The 16,144-nt window shown below is 49.7% G+C and overlaps 1 protein-coding gene across 3 annotated transcripts; it reads right to left on the bottom strand.

The window, feature by feature from the left end:
* Positions 1-74: 74 nt before the first annotated feature.
* On the bottom strand, positions 75-15,583 carry man2a2 (mannosidase, alpha, class 2A, member 2). 3 transcript variants are annotated; one of them, XM_035417491.1, is made up of 24 exons: positions 15,354-15,583; positions 12,526-14,140; positions 11,696-11,953; positions 11,126-11,270; positions 10,033-10,204; positions 9,536-9,663; positions 9,258-9,431; positions 8,927-9,113; positions 8,560-8,737; positions 7,408-7,610; positions 7,050-7,232; positions 6,835-6,949; positions 6,575-6,642; positions 6,032-6,197; positions 5,678-5,914; positions 5,312-5,434; positions 5,110-5,224; positions 4,809-4,942; positions 4,544-4,685; positions 4,315-4,448; positions 3,264-3,338; positions 2,344-2,538; positions 1,822-1,932; positions 75-1,684 (listed from the first exon to the last, which is right to left on the bottom strand). In XM_035417491.1, the coding sequence occupies exons 2-24, from the start codon at positions 12,655-12,657 to the stop codon at positions 1,532-1,534; spliced, it is 3,528 nt and encodes a 1,175-aa protein (XP_035273382.1). In that variant the 5' UTR covers positions 12,658-14,140; positions 15,354-15,583; the 3' UTR covers positions 75-1,531. The 3 variants fall into 3 exon arrangements, with proteins under 3 accessions (XP_035273382.1, XP_035273381.1, XP_035273380.1); XM_035417490.1 differs by lacking the exon at positions 3,264-3,338 and having other exon boundaries at positions 11,696-11,932; positions 15,354-15,582; XM_035417489.1 differs by lacking the exon at positions 3,264-3,338 and having other exon boundaries at positions 15,354-15,582.
* Positions 15,584-16,144: the final 561 nt, after the last annotated feature.

Here is a 16,144-nt window from a genome sequence, read left to right on the forward strand (position 1 = left end):
TTGCAGCAGTTGTGTTTGGCAATGTGTAAATGTTCACAGTAGTCAAAACCACATAACATCACGCCGAAAAGATATCTGGTATTGCCTTTATTTTTTAATATGCGTTTTAGCTTTTAATAAATACACAGGAAAGAAAATCGAACACGGATGGCGAAATCAGAACTTTTCTCTAATTAAATCGAGAGCTACAACATTATCACATACAAAAGACATGTATCTACAAAATGGGTCACACGGGGGGGTGCAGCACAGGACACAGGGCCAGCGTGCAACGGCTCGCCCCGCCAGGATGCCCAGCGTACATTCGGCTCTCCGTTAGCGCCCCTGCTCCGATGACATCACCCGAAGGAGCCCGATGCCCGGTTAGCGCTAGCAGGGCTAGGCTAGGCTAGGTGAGCTGGGAGAGCTGCCCTGTCTGAAACTGCGCCTGTGTGCCCTCCCATCTTTGCTGGAGTGTTTAAGTCAACCGCACGCCACAGTTCTTCGCCTGTTTAACGCGAGGTATCGTCATGTGCTGCGTACGGAATGACGAACGGAGCTGTGGGTGTTCCGTCTCGGGCTGACGGCTCGATTCCGTCGTAGCTTGTTGACAAAGCAGCTCGAGCAGGCCAGATGGCCTGCGAGGCCAAGTTTGTTAGGAGCTCCGGAACATTCCACAAGCAGGATCCAAGCACGTGAGAGAAGGCTGCTTGTGAGGCTCATCCGTTACATCATGAATGGGTGATGGGGGGCGGGGGGAAGCCATCTCTAAACAGAACTTGGCAGTAGCGGATTTGATTATTTACTGTAGTTTTCATGTGATTGAATCAGTCTAAAATTAAGACTATAGCATTTATCCTTTTACTGCACTACCACCACCTGACGTCAGCTGAATAAAGTGCTGCTTTTCAAGATTAGGAGTCACAAGTCGAATTTAGGCAACGGCGATACTGGAAAATAGTTCAGCTACAGCAATGCAGAAGAATTCCAGCTTGTTGCATCTTTCCTTCATAAATCCCTGTCCTAAGTAAGATTTACTCAGGACAGTTCCACAGTATGTCCATCACTGAATTGCTAAAAAAAAAATTAAAAATTTAAACCTCATTCCAAAATCCAAGCTCAGTTACAAAATTTCCAGCTTGATCGAGATTGAGGCGATTAGATTCACACGGATTTCTACAGAGATTCTCTTGAGAATGCAGAAAGCGAGGCAAAGATGTAGCATAAATGAACTTCCTGCTCCAGTACTGGACTGGACAGTCCTCTCACTGTTAGGTGCCTTACATTACTTTTCAAGACCCCTGGCTCCTCTGGCTCCTAAGATGGCCGCCTTCCCTGGGAACGGCGTCCTTTCTCCCAGTCAGTCCTGAGACGGAGCCAGCCTAGTTCAGGCGCTCTGCGGATCTGGAACCATGCACCTTTGTAAACACGCACACACACACACAAACAGTTTTTGTTCTCCGGTTGGGCGGCTCGGCCAGCCCTCGGCTGGGGGGGGACCCGCCGTGGGCCCCGGCTGGCGGGGGCCACGCGTGGGTGGATGGATGGGGGCCTAGCGCAGCTTCAGCCTGAAGGTGGAGATCTCCATGGGGTCCAGGCTGACGTGGCTGCCGTTGGATAGCGGGGCGCCCGCGTACATGAGGGACAGGGACATCGGCTGGATCAGGTGCACGTCCAGGCCCTGGAACAGCCCCGCCACGGCCAGCTGGGGGGACAGACAGGGGGAGAGCGTGAGCGACGGGCCGGGGGGGGAGAGCATGAGCGACGGCGGTTGGGGGCAGTGGGGGAGCGACAGGCCCATCCCGGACACTCGCGGCGCTCGGACGGACGGCCGAGACCCACCTTGCCCTGCGTGGTGGTGCAGTTGAAGCCGGGGTTGGGGGTCTCCAGGCCACAGTCCAGGCCTTTGCGGTGCAGGATGAGGGCGGAGTAAGCGGAGGGAGAGAGCTCATCCTGGTGGACAAACATATCAGGTACGTGAATGTTAACACAGCTACACTTCGGTCTTCATTGAAAATGGGAGCAGTTTGTCTTTAACTGTCGCATAAACAATTCCCCAGCAATTCAAATAACTTAGATGAGTATAACCATTTTTCATACTTTGGAATTTATTTCTATATAATTTGTTACTAAACAGAAGTGCCAACGCTAAGAAAAATGTCAAAAGAAAATAAATGATAACAGCTGCAGAACAGTTCCAGCATGTTTGATGCTCAGCCCTCCCTCCCCCCCCCCCCCCCCCCTCCCCAGAATAACATCATTCTCTGGCACATTCAGTGCAGCATACAGATGATTGACTGGTTGGAACAGGAGGGGCGAGTCACTGCTGTGGGTGATGTGTGGCGGGCTCTCTGTGCTCTGTACCTGGCTCTGGATACTGCGCAGGTTCAGCAGGTGGAAGTCGCAGGGCAGGGCGCCCGACAGGGGGGCGAAGGAGCGGAGGGGGGGCACGCCGCGCCTCTTCGGCAACACGGGCAGGGCCAGCACCTCGTGGTTCAGGATGGCCGAGGTCATGTGACTCAGCAGCGACGGGAAGCTGACCGGCTCTGCGTCCACTGCCTGGGGCGGGGGAACACAAGGCATGTGACTCAGCACGCTGTCAGCTCAGAGACCTTCATCATCCTCTGCCTCAGGACCGAACCTAACGCACGAGAATGAAGCGAGAATGACCCCTGCCGTTTACGTCACACTACTCTATTCAAATGCCTGACCTTCTCAGTGCAAACACCTCCTTCCTAAAATCCAGCAAAATCACTATTATAATCACTATTATTTTATTCTTTCCCCCGTGCGGCTCGGTCACAAAGGCAACTTGCTACAGGTGAAAACCGGCGCTGAAGTCGCAGGTTCGAGCTTCGCCCTCGCCTGATTTAAACCAGCTGGGAATTCTGCAGCGGCCCCAAAACTCCAGGCACCCAAAGCCAAGCTGCTTCCACCGGTGAGAGCAATGGAAGAATGTGTGCATCTGCACCACCCCACTCACCCCCAACCCCGCCCCCACCCCCCCCACCCACCCCCCAGTGCTCGAGAGGCACCATTATGGAGAAACGCGGGGGGAGAATCCGACATAGCGCCAAACCTCACAGATGGTTCCTCCCGTTTGTGCCAGGTGCGTCTAGCTCTTCAATCACAGGCTAATTTCTTATGGGAAAACTGCTACAGCACAGACAGGCTTTAGGGCTGGATCTAGACTGGAGACGCTACAGACACACGGCGTCTACAGCTACAGCGCAGAGAAAGGGGGAGGGGAATCGCTGCTGCTCCCGTCTCCCCGGCAACGTTACCTCTTCAGCTTCGCCTCCGAAGACGTACGAGGTGATAGAGTGAAAGAGAGACGAAACTTTGGAAAAAAAGCCATGCTGAATGGAGTGGAAAGGGGGTGAGAGAGAGAGAGAGAAGGATATGGAGTTAATGAGCTCGGGAAAGAAATGAAATTTTTCATGCAGGATGCAATTCACAGAGGTCAAAGAGAAGTCAGAGCCAAGCCCAACTCAAAATAGAGCACTCTGCCGACTCGATTAACCCTTTGCGCCAAGGAAGAGTACCAATTCCACTTTTAGATAAGGGCTGATGCATGCGGACTCACACTCGAGCTCCATCTACACACCGGACCGCCCTGTCCTGTGAGGGGATTAATTGTTTTCTGTTCCTAGGGCCCAGTCAAGGCACCCAAATAAAATTATTTTAAAACACCAGCGCTGAATCTCATCTACTTACAATTCCGTTTTTAAATTCAAAACAAACAGAAGCGAGCGTACCCCACAAGTAAAATCTTGTTTGCGGTGTTATTTTCACCCTGTCAGGATGCATTCCACAGTGTTGTTTACGGTTTTCAGAACAGGAGACTAAGGCGTAGGGGACAAACAATGAAACAGGAACCCAATTTCCCAGTGTTTTGTGCCCTAGTCAAGCTGCACTAAAAGACTACGGCAGGTTCTTTAATACGGGCGTATTCACATATGGGCTCAGTCTGGTTTATTACCGAGGGACACCCAGACAGGTGAGCAATCTGCTGCAACGGAACGACAACGGAGAAGCAAACAGATGCTGTAAACAGAGAAGCTCATCAATTACTGCATCTTTTTTCTCAAAATAAGACTTTCAGACATTTTCATGCATTTTCACTTCTCTAGACCCGTTTAAAGCCCCAGTAATGTAGGAGTTAAGCGATGAGAGGACAGTTAATAAAATCGCCGCTACAGTCAATAGCTGCTCCTGTTAGACAGGTCCCAGCTAGCCGCAGAGTAGCGCGCCCGTCCTGCGCTAGTCGGGAAGCGATCTGGAACGGCCCTGTCCTTGAGAAGGGCGGCGGGTTGGCGGACCGCCCGCTGCTACCTTGCCGGCGCCGGACCTCCTCTCCAGCAGGATGCGGAAGCGGTTGGCCGTCCGCTTGTTGTCCTTCAGACCCTGTCCCAGACCGCGGTTATCGTCCTGCATCAGGCGCCGGTCCAGGATCACCTCCAGTTGACCTGCGCCGAGACGAGAATGAGAATGGCTCAGAGGAAAGGGGGGGAAAAGGGTTGGAGTGTAAAAATGGCTCTCCTCTTTCTCCTCTGAGACTGACCGTTCTCCAGACTGGACACCCCTAAGGCCTGGGCCGTGTGCAGGGTGAGGCGGGACTGGCTGTCCTGGATGTACGCCATGGTGGGCATGGGGTAGAAGTTGGCCTGTAGGGGGAGCTTCTTTAAGTAGCGCCGCGGTTGGATCTGTGAACGACGCAAAACAGAGAGGGCGAGTTTAAACCCTGACGCGGCCTCCCGCAGAGACACTTGCAATTGCAAGGTGAAGAGGATCCGGAGATCGATCGAGACTTTTCCCTTCAGGGTCACCTGGAAACCGTTGAGGTCCGTGAAGAAGGTGCTCTTGCTCTGGATGTCCGTGACGAGACGCATGGCCAGCTCCTTGTTGGCCTGATCCCTGATGTCCACCATGGTGGTCACGTCCACAGAGAGGCCGTCCACCCCTGGGGATGACGTACGTGCACGCGCACACCAAACACAGACATGCAAACAGACACACAAACAAACACACACACATGAACATGAACACACAGTGGTCACATTGGCCTTCATAACGTAGCTGCTCACAGTGAAGAGGATCCATAATATCCTAACACACATTCATACACACCTGGCACGTTGTGAATGCGGATGGTCTGTGTGAAATGCTGGTAGTGGGCAACCACCTCAGAGAAGAGGGGGCCCTCCACCACTCTGACCACTGGGGGCTCTCTCTGACTGTAAGGCTAGGAGGCGAAGAGGGGAAACGGCACATTTTATAACCCAAGCAAAGCCTAAAGGACAGCAGTAAAGAGAGATAGCGTGCGTCGCACCTTAGCTTTTCCGTCCGGCAGGAACAGGTAAGCCCCGCTCTTGTCCTTGGAGGGGCGCGTTCCGTAAATGAGGAACTCCATGTGCACCATCGTCTCCTGCGAGTCCTCCTTACGCCGGATGGTCTAAGACGGAGACAAACACACAGCATCATGACGTGCGTTCACACCACGTTATGAACCATAACGACCCTCTGGGTTTCACTATCAAAAAATAACATCCCCCCCCTAGTGTCATCCACAGAGAATGACATTGGCCTGTTGGTAAATGGCTGTTGGGTTAAAGGCTGTGGCCGGTTCAGGTGTGGTACACTCTGATAAATCACTCAGAGTGCAGTGGGTGACCTGGCTAGCGTGCGGACTCCTCACCTGGAGGAGGCCCGTGGTGCCGGAGAAGCCCAGCGTGAGGGCCTGGCTGTGGATGTAGAAGCTGCGCGTGTCCGAGGCCTGCGTGCGCAGCGGGAGGGGGTCCACCCCCCGGGCCGCCACGCCCCGCCCGCTCAGCCGCAGCAGGGTGTCGGAGCGCAGCGTCATGGGCGAGTCCGAGGAGTCGTACAGGTGGAACACGGCCAGGCCCAGGGCCGGCAGCCGGGCCATGAAGGAGGCCTGCCCGGGGGGAGGGGTTCACAAGGGTTTTCAGAACGCTCCCTTTGTCTAAAGGAAGTAACACTCGGGTTTCATTATACAATGCATCCGTCACCCCCCCAGGGCAGCCACACCCACCTGGTAGGCCTCCTTGCTCATCTCGCTGGCCGAGCTCCACTGGGCGCTCAGCTGCACGGGGACGGTCTGCCCGTCCTCCGTCAGCACTCGAACCCGCGCCGTGTTCACCAGCACCGTCACCAGGCACAGCCGCTCCTGCTCCACCGGGTTAAACAGCACCACATACCTGCAGGGAGGAGGAAAGACGTTTTATTTACATCTAATTTCAATACAAAACTCTTACAAGGCTTTGCAAGGACATTTCAAAAGTCAAGGACAACCTTGAGTTTTCAAGGGTCTTATTTGTGAACAAATGATCTTATAAAGGATTTTATAGCAAAAACGAAGACGTTTTTAAACACTGGTGTTCTTAAAGGAAAGAGGTGTAGCTGTTCCTATCACAAGATTTTAAGATTTTCGTTGGTGTGGGAAAGCAGTATATAAGTTTCACACTGCAAAAATGTCATTTGAATTTTCCATTGTTCTCAAGCACTGGGTCACTGGGTTAGAAACCCATGGGAACACTGTACATTGTCCATGTGAGGGGGCAGGGCCCTACAGTACCTGGGGGAGTTATCCAGCTCAATTACAGTGCGCTGGGGCAGGGAATCTTGCGTCGGCCGCCTGTCATCCTGCAAACACACACACACACACACACGTGCGCACACACACGCACACACACACACACCAGAATGACAAGGCTGTCACATGAGTTGTGCGAGACAGCAAAACAATGCGGTAATATGGTTTACACCATAAGAGCAACCCGAAAGAATGAATATTCCCCATTACACTTTTTAACCCACGAGTTTGTCCCCTCTCACCGTTTCCAGGAAAGGTTCCGACATGTAGAAGCGGTAAACGTCTTTGCTCTTCAATATGAGGAAGTGGGCCGCGTTTATGATCACTTTCTTTAGACCAACGAGGGAGCGTAATAACCTGGAAAGAGAGAATGAGGAACAGTCTTCATTCCCTCACACGGGGGTCACACCACGGTACGGCTGGACGCATTTAAAAACCTCCGACTCTTCCTCCTTACCTGGAGCCGTAGTCGATGACGACAACCTCCTTGGCGGTGCCGGCGATGGCGTCGTGGTGCTGGAAGAGGCCCACTTCGCGCCGGGCGTCGGTCAGCAGGGCGTAGTCCGAGACGGGGTAGCGGCCCTCCATGCCCGCGTGGCGGGCGTGGGCGACGGCCAGGCTGTAGAGGATCTCCGCACCCCTGCGGGTGCAGCAAGAGCCCACAATCAACGGCAAAGTCAGCAGAAGTGCTCGTCTTCCCAGCCGGAGACACGGCGCGGCAGAAACAGGACGAAACAGAGCGAAACAGAGCGAAACAGAGCGAAACAGAGCGAAACAGGGCGAAACAGGGCGAAACAGAGCCAGCCGGCGCTCACCTGAGGTGGGACTCCAGCACGCGGTCCAGGTTCTTGTAGAAGGGGCGGGAGGTGTAGTACCCGCTCCAGTAGTGATCCTCTCGGTCGGCGTACGCAAAGAAGTCCCCGCTCAGGACAGGGTAGCCCGGAGGCCTGGCTCCCCACGCAACTCCGTTCGTCTTGTAGACGGCGTCGAAGTAGTCTGTGAGCGTACCAAACTGGGCCTGCGCACAGCACACAAAGCACATATTAAAACACTAGAACATTTATAACTGGGTTGTATTGCCTGTATCTTTTAGATACAGTATATAACAGATGTGGGAGATAAGATCCCTTCAGTTCCAGGTTCTTTCTGAGGAGTCGTGAATTCCGACTTTGTGAAATCAAGAGGAAGCCGTTCCAAAGTTCAACAAAATTTATTATGGATCCACAATAAACAATCTGAGCGGGATCCTAGACATGGATCACCCCTCTCTGCTGAAGTGCTGTAAAACCCGTCCCCCCGAATTTCACTGTTTCATACATTCAAGGATAAGGGCGTGTTCTTTTGCCGTTCTGACCGAAAGTGCATGTGCAGATAGCTAGTTACTTTTGACCTAGTTTAAGAGTCAGCTATAGTGCGTCATAAGGCCACTGTTTTAGAGACAGCAACTGTATAATCGTGCTGTGTTTACATAACAATCTGTCACATGCACAACAATCTTGGTGTGCGCTTACTCTCTCCACATTCCACAACGCTTGATTTGCATAACAAAGAATCTCTTATAAAAAAAGATGATTGGATCAATAACTAAACATATTCAAATAGAATTAGGTGTTTAAATCAATACACATTCCTTAGCACATACTATATTTGGATCTTCGATACCCGCAAGAGGTGTTGTGACCTGTCTTCTGGTGTCAGTAAGTTAGCACACAATTTGTATTTTATTTCGTCTCGACTAGCTGTTTTTGTCAGGTCTTATCTAACTGGCAAAAGAACGTTACCCACCAGTGACGTATGCCCTTGAGAGAGGAGAGATTCTCAGGCCAGGCCTGACACTTGATCAGAATAAAATGCCTGGCCTAAAAAATGCTATATAAAAGAATATATCATATCAACATATTCCCTCAACACAGAGCTGAATAAGCTGTTCATTTCTGAGTGGTTGAGGGAATCTTCTAGACACTTACGTGCACGTGCATCTCCGGATGAGAGTTCATGTAGTCAAACAGTCGCTGGTAGTTTAGGTACTGCTGGTCCCACTCCAGGGCCTTGTCGTAGCGGAAATCATCTCCCAGCGGAACCAGGACCACTTTGCTGCGGAACAGCTTGGACTTCTTGCGGTACTGGTCCAGGAGGAGCTGTGCCCTGATACGGTGACGCAGACCAGCATGTCATTTCTTCCACGGTTTACGACTTATGGTTTACGATTAGGGGTGTGTATCTCATAAATTTTGAAAACGGTATTTGCAGAATTGGCATATTTTTTTTCAAAAGCTAATAAAAAACAAGGATTTAATTGTTTTTTACCGCAGAGAATCTCCGAGCAGGCCTCACCTCTCGGCCACATTGGCCTCCACAATGGAGCGAGGCGGAACTTTCCACGGACAGTTAACCCTGCCGCCCGGCAGCCTCTTAAAATCAAACTGGCAGCAAATCTTTGGATCCGGCCCGCAGGTGTGGGGCACGTCGTAGCTGTAGAAGGGCATCATGTGGCAGAAGATATCCGTGCCAGCCTCCGGATCTGAGAGCCGTGAGCCGGGAAAACAGAGGGGGGGGGGGGGGGGGGGGGGGGGGGGGAGCAGCCACAGATCAAGATGCGCCTTCACAAGGTCTGACAGCCGTTCAAAGCGGAGCCTGGCGGAGGTGGCGGATTAGAGGAGCTCACCCCAGGCTTGCCTCCACATGAACTCCAGACTGCGCGTGGAGGAGAAGTGCTTCTTGATGGAGTAGTGCACTCTCTGGATCAGCATGCTGGTCACGTTGGCCCTCTTCAGCAGGTAGGGCATGGTGGCGCTGTGGCCGAAGGGGTCCACGGCCCACCCGGAGCGAGGGGTCACGCCTACGGCAAGGTTCACGGCGCTCAATGAAACGCACCTCAGAACAATGACTAACTGAGAGTGGGGAACATGTCTCTTAGAAACGCGTGATAATCTTCTGCCTCACCTATATGTTTCTCCAGCCACTGATGGCCTTCGATGAGCTGGTCAATCATGGCAAAGTAGTGCGCATTGGCCTCATCCGTCATCACCCAACCTCCTGTCACCATCTCCAGCTGGCCTCCGAGGATTAGCCTGCGAAAGGATTAAGGCACATTAAGTCAAAGAGAGCGCCAGCTAAAGGTGAGAAAAAGCTACTGCTTCCAATCTAGGCTTTAACAACTAATGTGCAAATTCTACTTTTGCTTAAGCGGCACATGTAGCTCATTATAAGAGTCTGAAAAGTGGCACAAGAGGTCCCTGTTGGAAACCTGCTGTACTTGGAGAACTACAGGGTTTTTTAGAGAGAGATGAATTAACTTTAGTACTTGGAAGGATGCCTTTTCGCTTTGTCAAGAGTCGGGGCCCGTATGCCAAAAACTGCAGATCCAACAGGCCTAAAAACGCTCCAGGGGAAGATCAAAAGCACAGCTCCCTCTGTGATTCAGACGTCGAGAGCCTTACTTGCGCATGGCTTCCTGCTTGTGTACGTCCACGCTCTCCCACCACTTGGTGAAGAAGGAGATCTCGGACCAGATGAACTTGCGCCGCGGGTCCTCCTGCAGCTTCACCACCATGTTGTTCAAGATGTGCTGGGTCTGGTCCGTGTAATACTTGTCGAATGTTTTTACCCAGCCTGTTGAGCAGACATGGGGTCTCAGTTATACTGATGTGATAGGTGTTGTGATGATCCACCACATCCTACATCTGTGGACATCCCCATCAAATACTTTAACTACAGACAAGATGTTCAAGGCTGAGACCATGTGCTGCTGCCTCTCTGGGCAGTTACATCTTCTCCTGCTGAAGGTGAGAAAGACTAGGCGTTATGAAATACAGATGTCAAAGGAGCTGCTCTCCATTAGCTTCAAAGTGACCAGCAGCCTTAATTTCATAACACAGCAGACCCTGTAAAATTACTTCAAAACCAAGACAAATAGCCAGTGCCTGGTGGTGAGGACCGGCCATGGCTGTCAAAGCAAAGCAAGGCTGTAATAAAAATACATGGATTGCACAAGATCCCGGGGAGAAGGGCTGAAAACTGCTTTCTGTTCAAGAACAGAGAGAACAGAAGGGCAAGGGGTCACTTGCTAGCTGCCAGTCTTTGGCTCACACACCGGTAAGCAGAGGGGTCAGGTGTCTCTGACAAAACTGACACTTCGGATTGCAGAAAAACTGAAAAAAAACAAGGCTTCAGCTTTCAAAGGCCAATCCTTTCAATGCTGGAAAACATACCGGTCATGTTGACTTGACCTACTTTATCTCAGGAACGCCTGTTACTTAACCCCATTTTTAAAAGACGATACCTTCTGAGACATACAGGCAATTACATATTTCTTCCATCACAATATTTCTGTATCAGGTCTTCTTCAGGTCCCTCAGAATCCACCCTAAGGTCCATTTTTGTACAAGCCTGGTCTACTATAACCCTTACAAGACAAGTCCAGATAAAAAGTAGCCTAATGCATTTAACCAATTCAATGCCCATGTTGTGCAAAGCCCTGGAGAATTCTCACTGGTGAGTTTCACAGGGAGAGAAACGGAGAGCACTGCCCACCTGGATCATTGTGCGAATGCGGAACCACGAACACCTGCAGAGGCTCGCTGTCCCACTCCCCCGGGTCGTAGGTGATCTCGAAGCCTTGCTTCCACACTCCACCGTCCACGTTGTCGAAGTTCAACAGTGAGTACACGTCCAGCATCTGCAGGCATGAGCCCAAAGACACTCAGACCACAGTCTGTTTGGTCACAGCCAGGACCGCTACTACTCTTCTATTATTTATGTAATATCATCTTTGAGGATATCAAAGGTGACTTGGCTGAATCTGTATGGCAGGGGCTTTTCCCTGTTTGTTAAAACAAAGAAACACATGAAGCACACCATCTAAAGGAACAGCAGGGGTTTCCCATCAAGGGCATAATTTATGGCGGGTATAAAGCAACAGGAAGAAGTATTCAATTTACCCATTCACCAGAAACGATCATTTCACAGCTGTCCTCTTAAAAAAATATCTTCTGGGGATCCATGCCCCCGGACACCCCTTTGCAGTTCTCGGGGTCTACACATTTCACCCATCCAATATTCACCCTTAGCCCCCACAGTCACCGCTTCTTCTATGCGGCTCACCTGCAGGTCGGTCCGACCACGCCTGCTCTGGGAGAACTGGCAGTCCTGCGGCAGGACGGAGAGGAAGGTGGGGCGCCCGTCGAAGGGCAGCACCCAGGAGCCATTGGCGCTGCGGAAGGGCAGCTGGCCGCTGGGCGCAACAGCGCCCGCGTCGCTCAGCTCCAGCACCGAGTCTTTGATGTGGCTGATGATCTGGTGGTTCTCCTCCAGGAGCTGCTCGAGCTGCTCTATGCGGTTCTGCAACACGGAGATCTGGCTCTGAAACCACACAGTCACAACCACAGCTCACGGTTCAGGCCCGGCAAGCCTGCCCGCTCGGGGTGTGTTTCCAGTACTGGGTAGGCTGGCATCTGCGATCCTACACAATACACCACTTAATCCTGAAATGTATGCAGTGGAATATAGTCTGAATATTTCAAGGAACAAATATCAATTAACCCTTTAAGGTGTAAGATCACAAATATATGATTGTAATGTTCATTAACTGAACATTCTAATGCAGATGCAACAATCACTACTGGTAACTGAGATTGAGTTCTAGAACACTGACTTACAATTCTGAAAAAAACTACTCTTCGAAGGGTTAAGAACACCAGTCACAAGAGCATTTAGGATCATAGGGCATTCTTGGATTATATGCAAGGAATGCTATTTTTCCTGTTCTGTCCAGTCTATGTTGGCAGTAATCCGCGAATAGCCGCTTGCTGCTGAACCCTGTCCAAGAACTACCTATCTGTTGGAGAGGAGTACATTTGCAGATATACATTTTCAATGCAGCACTACGCTTAGCCAGTGAGAGAGGGGGTGGGGGGGGCAGGCGACCCTCTTACCCTGGGGAAGTTGCCAGCACCCTGCCTCCGAGCTGGGTCATGCTGGACGCGATCCAGCATCAGATAGAGCGAGAAGACGGCCACACAGAATATAGCCCCGCCGCACACAGTCACTTGTTTCTTCAGCTTCATTCTGCAGCCCCGCGGATCCTGACATGCACCCGCCCGCTGCCCTTTTAAGGGTTGTTGTTTGAAAAATAACTGAATTTTTTCGTTTTTTTTTTAGTTTTTAAGAAAAGGCAACATCAGCAGCAGCGTCTTTCCATACCTGCTACCCTTCGACCTGCGGTCGCTAAAGCGCGAGGAAGACAAGTTCTTTGGGAGGCAGCGGCAAACCGTCCGTCAGCAGCAGCCAGACCGCAGTCTCGTCGCTGTGGCTCTCGTATTTGATCATTCAAAGCAGCCAGCCAGGGAAAACAAATTTCAGAGTGACCCAGAGGATGAGCCTACTGTCCCTCCAGCATGGTCCCAGGCCAGTCCAACTCGCAAGTCTGCGTCTAATCCTCCTGCACATCCGAACATCCCACCGGCTTGACCAGCTGCTGAGCCAAAGCCATGACCACGAACGCAGCTCGCTCACGCAGCGGCTCAATGCTCAATTACTTGCTTCTTGATTGACAACTCTGTATTTAGCCTTTTCTCAGTTGTCAAGGCTCCAGAGCTTCGCCGGCGTTGGCTCTCGCTGTGCTTTGTCGTCTCTGCATCGCACACAAATTTGTTCATTCACTCAAACACATTTCGCGTCTTCCCAACCGTTTCACTGGGGCAGCCGAGAGGATTTTGTTCTCCCCTTCTCCCCAGATTGAGTCTGAATTGCAGAACCAGGTTAATTTTCAGTTTACTGCGATGTGGTAAAGGTCTTATTTTTATAATCCTAGATGTGTCCCAGAAAGAAAATAGGTGAAAAAGAATTGCAATGCGGAGAATATATCAGGAGCAATCCAGCAAGCTGTGCACAGTGGCCTGGATGTAGTCGGGTTCAGTCAAGCAGGTGCTGCTTGTTGCCGCTGAGAATAAATCCAGTAGGGCCGTAATCCCATCAATTCACAGTCTGTCAGTGACTTAGTCTTATAGGAGGATTTTGTATAGTAAACCCCCCACTTATGGTTGCTTGGGTCTTGTTGTCTGGTAAACACCTAAGTGGGTTCTATTTCTGACTATCATGCAAACGTTTCTCTGTCCTTTATGACTCAAGGTTTTGGGAGTTGATCCAATCAAGATTCTGCCACACATACATTTAAAATCCCAATGGTTCTCTTAATCTTTGGTTAAAAAAATGCCTCTTTATATATAATACTGGCCATAAACATCAAAGTTAAAAGTGATAGACAAAACTGGTCTTTAATCAGCGTTTTTCCTTCCAATGCATACACACAAATTAAGGTCTTGCTGCAGTCTTTATGGAAAGAAAGCCCAAATAAACGTATTCTGTGGTAGATATTTTAGGCCTGAAACTCAAATCATTTTAATAAAAATCAATATATGAACGCCTTGTCCAGTTTAAAATCTTCCTTTAAAAAATGGCCACCAATGGGAGGCCAATTTCTTCCTTCTTTCAATCACCACCACAAAAGATACTGAACTTCAGACCATATATATTCTCAGCGTCATCCATCTGCAAGTTAAAACAAGTATGATTAGCCTACTCATTATGGAATTTCACATTCACTTCATTAACAGAGCATTACCATAAAAGTAAGCAGCATTGCAATGGCAACTATTTTTTGTTTTTATTACCATTAGCCATCACCACCTGCCTAAACATGCATGCAAGTTCACGGCAAGGTCGTTACAAGTACTATTACCTTTAGCTTGCTCAATTTTAATTTTAATGCACTCATTCTTTAACCACCCTGTGTGATAACTTATACAATAACCTATTTAACGCAGTGACTAACCAATTACGGCATCAAGCTAGCTAATCGCTCGGATGCCCAGCACAGAATGGCACTGGCTGTCCGCATCTTTCGCAGGCGGCAAGTGTTAGCTAGCTATCCTATCACACATGCAACGTTAGTAGTTAGCTAGCTAATGTTCGCTAGTCTTAGAACTACCAGCCAAATCAGCAGAAAATAAGATATGTACTAGTACTAGGTCAATACTGCAGTATCGTAAGCAATATAGTTCATTTATACTTGTCTGCCTTGGTCTTTCTGTAACGTTACACCTAACGTTAGCTGTCGTTACATTTTTTAAATTTATTTAACCTTTATTTACCCAGTTAGCTTTTCAAAGTTACTATACTAAAACGAGAAATTTAACAACAGGTGAGCTTAAATTTCGGATTTCCCAGGAATTCGCTATATAGCTAACTAATAAACATTAGGTGTACTACCGAGCTGAGTTCATTATAGCAAGGAAATTACCCCTGCTTCAACACATAGCTGGCTGGCTAACAGTTTGGATTTGCACTGTTGCCTTGGCAGCCAGTTAGCTAGCTATCTTGGTTAGCGCAGGAACTGTCCACCGCTATCTGTAGCTCTAGCTAACTACTAGCTAGCTCGATATGCAGACTTCAAGGCTGCCTTGGCCAGTCATCATTATCCATACACGTCCTCACATTCAAAATCACCAACTAGCAAGCTAACGCAAGATATCATATAGCTAATTTAGTTGTGTCAGTTTTTCGTTCCTTTACATTAACCAGCCAACGTTTGCAAGGCTGCTGAAAAGCTAAACGTCCGAAGCTAGCTAGCTAGCTAATCCTTTTCCATTCTTCGCTCTCACTGACACTTGCTCACACATAAGATATGGAATGTTAGCATGACTCCTGTTCAGAATATAAATATAGGCAAAAAAGCGACAAAACACAGTAAGTAAATAGCTACCTGATCCACGCCAACATTAGCAGAAAACGCTAAGCAGAGTTTACAAGCAATCCCTCGCCGGACACAGACAACATTTGCCCCCGGCCGTAGTGCAATTCCTTTGCCACAGTCCGATTCCGTAGCTGGATGTACTGCAAAGCCTTATGGGATACTGAGGGGCTACACTGACTGTGTTAATATCAAGCGGCCAAAACCAGACTTCGTTTTTGAAGCTCATTTCCTGGTCTTGTTGTTTCTGGTTGCTCACTAGCGCCACTACGGTTGGCTCCAGTATAGGTGTTTTCATATCCGGTTTCCATGTAAGTCTACGGTACAAATGCGGTCACAATACAAAGTCAATAAATTTTTCTCATGAGAACAAATAGTCACAATATGTGTGTTTTATTCGTCTTATGACTGTCCATGGGTCGATTTCATGATTTCTTGTGTCATTTAGGCACTGTTATAATATTTGTTGTGGACCAATGAGGTACAGTTTGCGTCACTTCCTGATTACTGGACTGGACTAAGCTACAGTAGGGGCTACAGTCTATGGTCACTGGGGTGGGCGGTGGCGCCTCTTGGCCACCTGTGCGAAGTCAGAAAATGCAGGCATCCCATTTCGTGGTGATTTCATTATGGCGTGTGCTATTTACAGCTGCACTAGACGACCATAAAATAATCCTCCTCTTAAGTTTTTCGGTAGCCGAGTCATTTTTACTATTTCCTTTAGCCTACTTAACCAAATAATTCGTTGGCAGAAAGCGTAATCAGCTTGCTATATTTGGTAGTCCGGTAGCCTATGCTAAAAC

The sequence above is a fragment of the Anguilla anguilla genome, chromosome 5, assembly GCF_013347855.1.
Source record: "Anguilla anguilla isolate fAngAng1 chromosome 5, fAngAng1.pri, whole genome shotgun sequence".
NCBI classification, from domain to species: domain Eukaryota; kingdom Metazoa; phylum Chordata; class Actinopteri; order Anguilliformes; family Anguillidae; genus Anguilla; species Anguilla anguilla.

Bases quoted from the DNA above. Each gene is read 5' to 3' on its own strand.
- man2a2 (XM_035417491.1), bottom strand. From the start codon at position 12,657: ATGAAGCTGAAGAAACAAGTGACTGTGTGCGGCGGGGCTATATTCTGT. The intron at 7,233-7,407 runs GTGAGCGCCGGC...CTGCACCCGCAG, and splicing joins GTGCTGGAGTCCCACCTCAG to GGGTGCGGAGATCCTCTACA. The intron at 1,685-1,821 runs GTGGGTCTCGGC...CTGTCCCCCCAG, and splicing joins GCACCACCACGCAGGGCAAG to CTGGCCGTGGCGGGGCTGTT.